This window comes from Microchirus variegatus (assembly GCF_963457635.1).
Source record: "Microchirus variegatus genome assembly, chromosome: 14".
Taxonomy (NCBI): Eukaryota; Metazoa; Chordata; class Actinopteri; order Pleuronectiformes; family Soleidae; genus Microchirus; species Microchirus variegatus.
Window position 1 is genome coordinate 9,254,377 of NC_139815.1, and position 13,039 is coordinate 9,267,415.

Sequence of the window (13,039 nt, forward strand, 5' to 3'; positions counted from 1 at the left end):
TTTAATCATGACTTTTCGTTGCCAGCTGATTGGTACAGCCTGCAGTGAAGTGTAACGGCACGGTTATGATAGTTGGTTTAATAACGAGGCAAAAGGCAAAAACACAGGTCCCAGAGAAACATCTGCTGCAGAATCACAAACACAAATGACAACACTGAGTTGTCATTTGTGTTTCTTTTTTTTATTAGCTGCCTGCTCTTCTGTGAGCAAGAACAGGCAATAACTTTCATAGTAGAACAGGTGGTGCTGCCCTTTCTTTTTTATATCTGCCAAACAGCTTTGGCAGATGAATAATTCTATTCTGCTTTGAGCCCGTCTTCACTCACATTGTTCAAATTGCAATTAAGAAACACTTTTAACTTATGAAGGCAATTCTTTGTGTTCCTTTAAGACCAGATAATAAAACATAAAGTTAGAAATATTTAAATAAGTAATTTTAAAACCCAATATACTGCAAGAATTGTAAAATATCTTGCAGTTGAAAATGAAGGCTGAAACGAATGATTATATTTAGTGCTGGGCACGTTAACGGCGTATGATGCGCGTGACGTCATGTTTACGTGCCGCTGCACCGGAATCCAGTCACTGTTTACCAGTTAGCTCCGTTAGCTGCGTTAGCTCCTTTATTGCCGTTAGCGCGTCTACAGTCGAACTGGTGTGGTCTGTTTATTAGACGTAAAGAGCAACACGACAAACAAGAGTCACGCAAAACATGACGTCGCGTGTCTTTTTCTGGTCAGTCGTCATGGAAACGTGTCATGCGGTTAACGGCGTCAACGTGCCCAGCACTAATTATTAGTGCTGTGCAATAGGTTAACGCGTGTTAATGCACGACATGTTTCAATGACGATTGACCAGAAAAAGACGTACATGACGTCATGTTTACGTGCCGCGACACCGGAGTCCAAGCACTGGTTACCAGTTAGCTGTGTTAGCTGCGTCAGTTTAGCGTTACTTTAGAGACTGATTTTAACAAACGGGAGTCACGTAAACATGATGTCACGCAAGTCTTTTTCTGGTCAGTCGTCATGGAAACGTGCCATGCACTAAAGACGCGTGGCCACCACTAATTATTTTCAAATCGGGTGATCTGGCTATTGTCTTCATGAACTGATTTAACGGTTACCTCTATATATCATCACATGTGCCATAGCTATATAAAATAATGCCCCAGACTATTAGTTGCAGCTAAAATAAATCTTTGGTTGTTTACTTTATTGGCCGGCAGGAATTTAGATATATATAAAATTTGTGGTAATTAAGTATTTCGGTTATTTGCAGATAGATAACAGGGGGAAAAGTACCTGCTTATTTGTCCATCTAATGTGGTGTAAATGAACACCAGTGGGGTTTGTCACAGTAGTGAAAGCTCATCGGTGCCGTTCAATTTCAGATCGATGACGGCAGCGGCATGAAACGTGAAGCCACAGTGGACGAGGTGATTAAGATTGTGGAAGAGCTGACGAGGATTCACTAACCTCACTTCCACCTGGACTCCTGCTGATTGAGAGGAGGAGCATCCAGAGGAGGAATTCCACGGAAAAACAACATGGAAGGGGACGGGACTGGGTTTTGCAGATTTGTAAATAAAAATAAAGAGTCTGTGCATGTTCGTCCTTCAGACTTCAATGATATGTGAACTGGTGACTGTGCTGGACGAAGTGTAGCACTGCTTATTTAGTCAGCCGTCTTTAGGCAAAGTGCTTTGTTGTCACAACGACAACAAGACCAAAGTTAAGACATTGGTCTGAGTGTGGAGTTTGTGTGCGACTGTTTTGGAATAATGTCTGACTATAACTAGTTCAACCTACTACTTGTGACTGTGACTGACAGGTTAAAGGTCATAGCAGATCATCTACACCCTTCTAAATCTGAGATTGACACGTTTCAAGGTTATTGTTGAAGTCTGGAGTAAAACACGCTGTATGAGAAACAAATTGAGGAAAATGATAGATTTATAGCTATTTTGTCTGTGTGATGTTTTCTTTGTTTATTTTAATAAATTTTGCTTTAGTACTGGTAACACCTGTGTTTCAATTTGTCTCTTTTCTGACGTTTAGTATCCTCAACGTCTGTCTCTGCTGTTATTATAATCACCATTTTGTTTGATAATTGCTTTATCGTTGTCGTTTCAAACACAGGCTGAAACATTTTCGGATAGTAATGAAATTCTTCAGGTAATCTGTGATATCCCAGGAGGATAGATTCTTATGAATTCTATGATGTAGTGGCACCAGAAGGTAAAATGTAAGTGCAGTGGACATATTTTGATAAATGGCATACAATTATTTGATTAATTGCAATTAAAATTTGTAAAGACATTCAAGGTTTCCCGAGGACATACATATATATATATTTTTTATATAACTTCAGTCTTGTTCAGCTTTGGTTCAGTTGTGTTGGAGCAGGGAAACGTCTAAAACAGGGGTCACCAACGTGATGCCCGCGAGCACCTGGTAGCCCGCAGGCAGCCAATACGGTGCCCGCAGGCTCACTTCACCTCACATACCCATATGATCACTCAGTAAAAATATAATTGATATTGTTTATATAAACTGATAATCGCTAGGAGTAAGCACTGGAATGAATGTGATGATTAATATTATGCAATTGAATGCATAATATTAATCATTTAAAGGCGCCATATGTAAGAATGTGGCCAAAAACTACACTCAAATTCAAAAATACAGAGGTCTTTTAGGTTTTGTTTTCTCTGCCATTGTATCTCAGATGTAACTGGCAACCCGTGGTTGCTTGGCAGCTGAGACTCTACTCACTGCAATGATTGGTAGACGGCGGTAGGTGGCGCCACATGCCAAAACATGCTTTCAAACATAAACATGTTTTGCGGTCTGCAAAATATTTTTTCAATACAAATATTTTGTCTGTACTGTTGTTGGTGAGTTCAGTTTGTTATATGAACATTATTCCTGAGTCTCTGTCTCGTATTAGGAGGATTTTGTCTCTTTAGATTAGGAGTTGCTTTAGATGTATTACATAATGCACCTTTAAATGGTATATATATAAAAAAAACGGTGCATAAAATGTTAATATGGTAGCCCTCCATATTATTCTTTATCGGTCTCAGTCTCAAAAAGGTTGGTGACCCCTGATCTAAAACATGTCACATTTTCTTCCTCCATTGAAGCCAACTGTTTTGATTTTGATAGAATTAGTTATGTTCTATTCAATATGAGCATAACTGTTTTCATGCAGCGTTTCTGAACCCTGGTCCTTACAGCCCTGCATGTTAGACATGTCCTGGCTCCAACACCTGATTCAGATCCATGGGTCGTTATCAGGCTTCTGCAGAGCTTAATGGAGAGCATTTGAATCAGGTGTGTCGGAGCAGGGCAGCATCTAAGACGTGCACTCACAGGGCAATGGGTCCCTGAGGACAAGGATTGAGAGACTCTGGTTTTAATGCACCTACACCATGTGCACTCAACTGTCTTCACCTTGTTTAATGTATGGAAACAGCATTCTGGTTCTACACTCAATTAAACTTGCAAGTATAATGCATCCTGGGCGTAAAAACAAGAGAAATTCAGTGAACAAACATGTTTAAAGGTCTTTGCATCAGTATTGTGTTCACTAAATGTGGGAGTATCCTTGTTGTTACTTTGTCCAGCCTGAAAACTGATTATTTATCTGTGTTGTTTCTTCAAGCCTACCTTTACTGTGTGTTGTGCACATATTGATCTGCAGCAAACTGTAACAACATGGAACATAGCAGCTTTTCAAGCCGATGATACTAAAGCACATACAGGCTAAAATGCATGAGCTCCAGTGAAATTTCTCTGAGGGTTTGAATCAAACTGGTCAATACCAATCAGAGGAAATCCTCCACCAGCTATCCTGAGCTATTCTTGTCCTCCTGTAACAATCCTGAGGCATACACACCTTTGTTTCTCTCTGGGGTTCTTACACTCATTGAGCGTGTGCGTCCTCACACTTCTTCACATTTAAATCTTTTTCATGAATGTATAAAGCAGCAGTATCTCCAAGCTAAACCAGCAAATATAATTTCACAACCAATAAGAGGTCTGGTGGAGAATAAATAAACAGTAAATGCAATCTGACTGACATGAAATGAAATGAATTAATTTTCCTTATATATTCTAAAGTGTTTCTGTTGATGTGAAATTCAATTTCAGTGCTTCATATGGAAATTCTTATTATTGAAATGTTTTCTTTTCATTTTCAAGGATTCATTTGAACTAAATGTGCCAAAGCCCTTATGTCTATGCACACTGCAGAGATGCTTTACCAAGGGCATGTGTGAGAAAACAGGACACTGAGGACGGTGAAACATTTACTGCTGCATTTATTTTTTAATGTTGACACAGCAAGATAAAAAAACGAAGCAAAAAAAACTCATCTCGACCATGTAATTAAATCTTTTATTTTTTTTAAAGGTAATACTGGATTGGGTTTACAAGTTAATTCATTTAAAGGTCCCATATATTATACCCTATTTCTCCAAGTGAACCTAGTTCCCTGGTGTCCTAATGAACATGTCTGTGACACAGCAGTTCAATCACCCTGCCAAAACAGCCCTGTTCAGAACGCTTAGTAGTATCTTTTCTTTTTTTCTTTTTTTTAAGCCGAAACTAACAACAGTTAGCATTTGGAAAAGTGATCATTTGCAAGCTCTAGCAGGCACATTGCTGTCATATATAACATGTATCCACTGTAAAGATACATCCTCTGAGGCTGGAAGTTTGTGTAGAACTCTGTGCTGCACTGTGGAGCCAAGAATATAACTTATCTTTTCAGATACAGTTGCCGTTGCCAGCACTCTCGCGCGTTTATGGACAAAGCGGAGCTCTGCGAGACAACAATTCCAGGAATGTTTCATTGTGACGTCCCAATGAGTGCTGAAGTCAACATCGTGTCTCATCTCCTGTACTTAGACTGAGGACCACAAAAACATAAGTGAGTCATCTTTTTTCACACTTTGCCGACTGATAGGACCTCCAGAGTCCAAAATATAAGGATTTAATTTATTAAAAAGTTGATTTTGCATAATATGGGACCTTTAATTTTATTTTATTATTCACAAAAATAATTGAACAAATACACATTTGAAAATGCAGTCATTAAGATAGATATAATTATAGAATAGAGCTGAAATACCTTATCTGATATCAGATAAGGGATTTTAATTACAAAAGTATATTAATAAATAGTATGTGAAATCATAATGTGTGGAAGTTCCACAGTTTCCTTAAATAAGTCTGTATCTAAAATGTCTTAAACCCACACCTTGGCATGTCCATTATTAGTCGTTGTTGGCCCAACACGTGTCTGTTTGTGTTTGTGTCCAGCATTTGTGTCATGACAGAGTTAATACAGAGTCTCCGTGCAGAAAATAGCTGCGTGCGATTCTGATTAGTATCATAATTAGTGAAATTATACACCTGAGAGGCTTATTAGCAGTTTCCACCCACAGTATACACACACATGCTGTGTGAAACCTACAGCTTGATAAAAACATGGTCTCGTCTCTTGCTGCTGCTGCTGCTGCTGCTCTTATGGTGTAAGAAGTTTTAAAAATAAAGTGAAGCAGAACAAAAAAAAAAACAAGCTGTAGTTATTTCAAACCCAACACCACCACCACAAAAAAAAACCCAAACGATTCAAGAGCATAAAAAACACTTTCCAGTAAAACTGGTGCAAAGCACAAACTTTCTTTGCATGTGGTAACATCAGTCTGTACATCACATTCTGTGGGTTTATTTTCCTTTAGAGGGGTGAAATGTATGACTATATCCACACGGTACATGTCATAATACATATTTAATCATACAATGTGATCATTTCTTTGTCTTATGACCCTTATTTTGGTTAACATGAAGAAAGTGTTGACATTTCATGTCTTTATCAGGTTAATATTAGAATATTGTTCAGTCTAAATAGACAAAAAATTTATTTTCTGTTCTTTTTTAAACGTTTTGACGGCACCGTGTGAGGGTTGACACACTTCCAGCCCGTCCATGAGATTTAAGGATAAGACCAACGACACACAATTCTCTGTCTACACAAAAAAAAAACAATACAAGAGCATAAAAAACACTTTCAACGCACAAACTTTCTTTGTATGTGCATCACATTCTGTGGGTTTATTTTACTTTAGTGGGGTGAAATTGCTGATTATGTCCACACTGTATATGTCATAATACATATATGATCATATAATGCGATAATGTCTTTGTCTTATGACCTTTATTTAGGTTAACGTGAACATAATATTCACTTTTATCAGGTGAATATTATAATATTGTTCAGTCAAAATAAACTAAAATTTTCTTTTCTATTCTTTTTTTGAAAGTTTTGACTGCACCATGTAAGGGTTGACACACTTCCAGCCCGCCCATGAGATTTAAGGATAAGACCAACGACACACAATTCTCTATTTTACTCATTGTCAGCACATCTCGACAACTTCATGTCTTTCCCGCAGTGTGTGTGGCATTCAGCCCCCGTTTTTTGCAGCACACGCTGCAGATGCATATCACTAAAAATGTCACTTTTACTCATAAATAATTCCCCTTGCAATGCAACGATGTTTGGAGTTTAACATTAATACACAGTGGGGGAAGCGCAGTTGAGGCTGCCTCAAAATAGACCAGAGTGATTGTGTCACTGTCACTGATAATGTAAAAGTACAGTCTGACACTCGGCACAACAGCGTGGCTCAGGGAAGTAATTATAATAGTATCTCGCACAATAGTGGAGCTCCATGTGCCAGAGGAATGATATAGACTGAGAAAATATAGATGATTTATGGTATAAACTATTGTTTCAGCCTGGAGTTTAAACTCATGACCGATGCTTTTAGCTTATGAGCCTTAAAAATGAATCGATGCGTCTACTCACAGCCCATCCTCATAGTTTATCTGTATTATTTACCAGATCATCTTCCTTCCTTCTCACACAATATGAAAATACACAAAAATGGCAAAGATTGAGAAAATAAATCGATACAGTGCAGGGGGATGTAGATGCCTTATTTGAAACCTAAATACAAAATCTCACACAAGTCACTGTGCTGAAACTACACTTATTATAAATAACTAATATGTTTTGTAGTGCAAGAAGAATTGATAAAGTAAATTACATAGTGCCAAAAAAGCACTATGCATTCATTTTGAAGGCATCTTTTGTAAATGAAAACACATGCTTGAAAAAAGATTAATGGATAAATAAGGAGCAGATGAGACATTAGACTCTGATCTGGAGAACCAACGTTTTGTTTAAAGTGGTAGGAAATATACTAGAGCGATAAGAATAAATTAAACTAAAGATTCCGGGGATGGTTTAAAGTAATAGGATGAAAAACCCTCCCTTTTATTCTAATGGATTTATTTATTTATTTTTACAAACAGTCAATTCATTCTTCCATCAACAACAATTCCCAAGAATCTCGTTGCAGATACTTGAGGCATCTTTGCAGAATTTAATACCATTTTAGATAAATCATTTTAATATGGTCTGCTGCCACCAAAGAAGATACAATATGATAAGATGTGATTTTTTAAATATTCAAATATAATGTATTATATCTGTTTACTATTAATTTTAACATAATTTGGATTACACAGGAGTCAAAGTCACATCGGTTCTTGTGCCCCCTGCAGTGATCCGGACCTGCAAATCACTCAGGAATCAAATCCAGTTTATTTTTGAAACCGTTCCACGTTTTCTCCTGTCTGCTCCGTCTCTCTCGTTCAGAGCTGGAGCACTTACTGAAAGTTAGTCTCCCGAAAGATTCAGAAATGAAGAGGAAAAGTCCACATCGTCCCTGGATGAACCCTGTATTTTCTACAGAGGACTGAAGTGGACTATTTCATGGAGTCTTAAACAGCATGGTTAATGCATCACGCTCTGGCCAGGAGCCCCCCCACTTTCTGGCACATCTTGTAAGTGCCATTCCCTGTCCCACAGCAGCTGAGGGGGAGTCTGCCTGGTGATGGGATCCTTCTGCAAGTCTCTGATGCAGCTTCAGTAAATTTGTTTCTGGGTGTTTTTTATTTTATTTTTATTTTTTTTAGTTTAGTTTAGCTTATTTTGCCTTAAAGTGTAAAACATAGTATTTCCATTTGTGATTTTGAGAGATTCTAAAATTGGGAATATAGACATTTTACACTTTGCAGAACTTTGCTCTTGTTTCTGCTACTTCCACAATCCCTCATTCAGTCTTCACTAACGCAGGTTCCAGCTCGGTTTGGTATGGTTTTCCATTACTAACATGGGAGGAGTTATCATAACACGGCTGCATGAAACCATGACGTTGTTTTATACATGACACTAAAGAGGACATAATATGCAAAATCAACTTTTTAATCATTTTAATACTTATATTTTGGACTCTGGAGGCCCTATGAGTCGGCAAAGTGTGAAAAAAGATGACTCACTCACGTTTTTGTGGTCCGCCTCAGTCCAAATACAGGAGATAAAACACGCAATGTTCACTTCCGCACTCATTGCTACGTCACAATGAGACATTCATGGAATTGTTGTCTCAAGGAGCTCCGCTTTGTCCCTAAAAAACGCGAGAGTGCAGGCGAGGGCAGTAGTATCCGGAAGAGCGGAAGTCCACAAATTCTTGGCTGCACAGTGCAGCACAGAGTTCTACACAAACGTCCAGCCTCAGATGATTTGCGTGTCCAGTGGAGACATTTTATATATGCTGGAGCCTCAGTGACGCTGACGTAGTTTCCTGTGTCTCATTTGCATTTAAAGAGACAGGCACTCAAAAGCGAGCGTTCTGAACAGGGCTGTTTTGGCAGAGTGATTGAACTGCTGTGGTGCTTCATCCTTAAGGTATTTTGACCAAAGCATGTCACAGACATATTCATTAGGACACCAGGGAACTAGGTTCACTTGGAGAAATAGGGTATACTATGTCTCCTTTAAAAAGACAAAATTGTTCAGTTCTTCCTGCATGACCGGAACACAGTAACTAAACTGAAATACGGCAGAAGGGGTTGTGATGTACCTCCTCGCTAAATTTACTCCTCCGTTAAATATTGAGATTTTAGACTTTTCTCTGGCTTCAGCATTGTTGGGTTTGATTCTTGTGACGACGCTCTCTGCCAATCAGTGGCCAGCATTGGCGACATCACATAGTATTGGCTCAGCTCGCTTGGAACGTCGTCACAGCAGGTACTAAAAAAAAGTACCAAAATCTTTCTAATGCGAAAGGAAAAGGGGAAAAAAACAACTTTAATCACAAGATGGTTTGACTAAAAGCAAATTTGAGGCCTCCAGCTGTGTACTGGTGATTAAAAAAGCATCCATCTCTCTTTAAAATTGGAGACAAAAAGGAGCACATGTTTACTCTGACAAAATCACACTCCATTGCTAAGATACCATTTGATCGAAAATTGCTGTCGAGAGCACTAATGCACACTCTTTCAGATCATTTGCAGCAGATGAAGTTAATAATGTAGTGCCACTGCATTATTCTACTTCAACCACTGACATATCATACGGTATGAAATATTAAAATCAAGGAGTCCTACATTGGTGGTGGATATCAATTTGTTTAAGTTGTCGAAACAACAGACTCATTCTCTGATAACTAAATTGAGACGCTTATCTGGTTGGCCATATATTTATGTTACAGAGGGAGAGCCATAGTCAGTTCCTGATATTGCTTTTCTGCAGTATGTAACCCAGACAAAGTGGTAAGCCGCCTGTGGTGTAGGGTTTGTAATTATGATTATGGACAGATTGTCATTTTGGTACTGAATTTATCAAAAAGTAAAACTGAGAGCCTGCAGCCAGAGCAGCTCTGCGAGGCAGTGCCTTCAGCCACAGAGTAACATCAGCGAGCGAGACTTTCCCAACATGCAGATTTATTACGATTCTGGCCTGGTGTCAGCAGCCAGTGGCCGAAGGCACTGCATGGATCTTCTGAACATGATATCTCAAGAATGGCTTGAGGTAATTCTTCCAAATTTAGTGCAAACGCTCACTTTGACGAAAAGACGAACAATATTTTGGCGGTAAAAGTTGAAGACCACAGTGGGCTCACAAAACATGCTTTTTTTGGCCTGTTGAATATTATACTGAAGCCAAATCTATCTCCTCAGCACTAAATAATGGACAGGCTGCGACCATTATCATTGTGCTACTGAGAAAGAAAAGACTCCGACTCATTTTATTTCTTTAAATCATTTACAGCCTTCTTGGGGAATGCTGCTTATTGGTGCCATGGGCGATACTTTATGCGTATCATAACATGCTGTCCGACACTACAGCTGCAATGTTTTTTTCAGCTTAAGGGTTCTGCTACTCTGGCAAACACATGCAAAGACAGTTGAGGAAATAATGAACAGCTCCACTTGTTTTTTATTATACTCTGCTATAGGAGGACGTGCACAGTGGGTTCCTCTTCTGTGCATGCACTGTCAAAATTATTGAATTGAATCAAATTTATTTGGCAAGTCAAGTGAAACATAAGCCACCTGAACCAAAAATAAAAATATCTGGTTATCTTAGGGGCCACATGGTTGGTGTAGTGGTCAGTGCTCTTGCCTTTGCAGCAAGAGATGTTCTCCTTCATGTGTGCTAGGGATTCTCTGCTTTCCTCCCACAGTCCAACGACATGCAGATTTGGGGATTAGGTCTCTAGGTATAAGTGTCAGGCACTCTAAGGGCGCTTTCACCACTAGTTCGATTATTTGATCCGCACCAGGCAATACAATTGTTATTATGTAACATATGACTCCAGTGTGGTCCGCTCTCACACCAGCAAACGAACCAAAATTGGCCCGATTGACGTTTCATCAATGTGTATATATCTTCCGGTAGAAAAGCGCCAATTTTGACTCACTATGGAGCAACACGTTCGCACATTGCTACTTGCTCTGATCTTCGTTTATTACATTCTCTGTATTGGCCATTTTTGCCAAAATATCCAATTTGAGAATGAGTCGCGGCTGCGTCTGGAGAACAATCTGCTGATGCACTGGAGTCGGCGAAGACGTATAGCGCGTCATTTCAGGCAGAGGAGACGCGCTATTTTCATGAATGTGGTCGTGCTAACTATGAGACGAAGATTGCTCCAAAGACCTACAAGGTAGGCTATGTCCATGGCATTTACTGCAGAATATGGTTTGGACCCGAGTTCGCGTTCTCACCAGAGGGACCGCCCCAGAGTCTGACATTTGGTGCAGAGTCAAGCGGACTGAGACCACCTCTATTTGGCGGTCTCGGTCTGCTTGATTTGGTGCGGACCCGAGTGCGATTGATGCTTTCACACCAACGAAAACGAAACGAACTAGAGTTTTTGGTTCGAATGGATCGTTTGGTGCGCACCAACTGCTGTTGGTGTGAAAGCGCCCTAAATTGTCCGTAGGTGTGAGAGTGGATGGTTGTTTGTCTTTATTTGTGGCCCTGTGAACTGTCCAGGGTGTACCCCGCCTGTCAGCTGAGATTAGCACAGCATCCCCTATGACCTTCATGTGTAGTATAAAGCAGTAGAATTGGATGGTTGGATGGTTGGATGGCTGGTTGGTTATCTTAGAGGCTATATTTTCTTCAGCTTTTAGAGAAGCTAACTGTTTTTTGGCCTACATATAAATTTTGATTCATTGTGTTGATGGAAACAAAGTTGATAAACAGAGAGCCTTTTCTTTTTACTTTGAAGCAAGGCATACTAAAGGCACCCAGACAGGTGTTAAAGAACATTTCTGCTCACTTGTTCGCTAAAAACACTCTTTTAAGTCAAACTGAACTTTCTCCAAGGCAGTGAGTCTCAATCCTGGTCCCTGGGACCCACTACCCTGCATGTTTTTGATGTTTCCCTTATCCAACACCCCTGATTCAAATGGACAGCTCGTCAACACGCTCTGCAGAAGCCTGGTAATGACCCATTCATTTAAATCAGATGTGTTGGAGCAGAAAAACATGCAGGACAATGAGTTCCGATTGAGAAATGCTGCTCTAAGGCAGAGGTGTCCAACTCAACTACAGAAAGGGGCCATATCTGCATCCAAGTCAAGTAAAATTCAGAATAATAATAAAAAACAAATCAGGGATCAAGATTTAAATTAAAATGTGTCATGTTAAAGCTCCCATAGATTGGTCCTATTGCACATTATATGTGAGTTATGGAGGTCTATTTACATACATTAACTTGTTTTTAAGGTAAAAAACCTCCTATTTTGCTGCAAACGAGCAAATCTCTCCTCACTGAAGCTCTCGTCAGCCGCGCTGTCTGAGACCGAAATCTCACCCCCAGAAGACAGACTGTGTTGTGATTGGCCAGCCAACGAGAGCTTTCTCAACTGTCTTGTGATTGGTTGGATACCTGGAAGTGAAGCGCAGCTCCCCCTCTGGAAGGGTGGATGCACTGCTACTCATTATCAAAACATTATTTTAACAATGTGTAAAAATAGCTTTGTGACGACTCCCCGCCGCAGTCCCTTTTACGCCTTTGACCCGGAGTCGGACCCAGAGTCAGAAGACACTGTCACAAGTGAAACACAAATTCCACAACGGACGTTATTCTTCTGCGGTTCAATGTACGCAACCGGATGTGCCCGCTCGGACTAGTGCCCGGAGCAGGAGGATCCACTGTTCAGGAGACGGGATCCTTACGTCAAGATTCCAGGTTTTTTCAGAGCGCTTGCAGAGTCCGAGAATACAACAAAACCCAGCGTTCTCGGCAGTGGCCGAGCTGTTTGTTTCAAAACTATAGGGCTTCATAAACGAGTTAATGGCGCAGATACACACACACAAAAAAACAACGTTAATTGGAACGTCCACTCTATGGGAGCTTTAACATAATTAGCAAAAGCAATAGATACTTTTTTCATGAAATAAAATGAATTGATTTACCCATGGAATAGCCTCAGATGGCGTAAATATCAACATTGGACCACTGTTATATAAGTTATACAAGCTATAGACACATCACTTGTAGTACTCACAAAGGAACATCAATGTAGAAGTAAATGTAGGATGTACTATTGAACTGAGAAATATAATAATGTAATTACCATTTCTCTTATTTCATCTGCTG

The 13,039-nt window shown here is 39.7% G+C and overlaps 1 protein-coding gene across 1 annotated transcript in view; it reads left to right on the forward strand.

The window, feature by feature from the left end:
- Positions 1 to 2,017, forward strand: part of ddb1 (damage-specific DNA binding protein 1) — a 31,394-nt gene extending 29,377 nt beyond the window's left edge. Inside the window, exon 27 of the mRNA XM_083900374.1 lies at positions 1,394 to 2,017. Within this exon, the coding sequence (XP_083756500.1) occupies positions 1,394 to 1,477 (84 nt within the window). The 3' untranslated portion in view covers positions 1,478 to 2,017. The remainder of the gene's footprint in view (positions 1 to 1,393) is intronic.
- Positions 2,018 to 13,039: the final 11,022 nt, after the last annotated feature.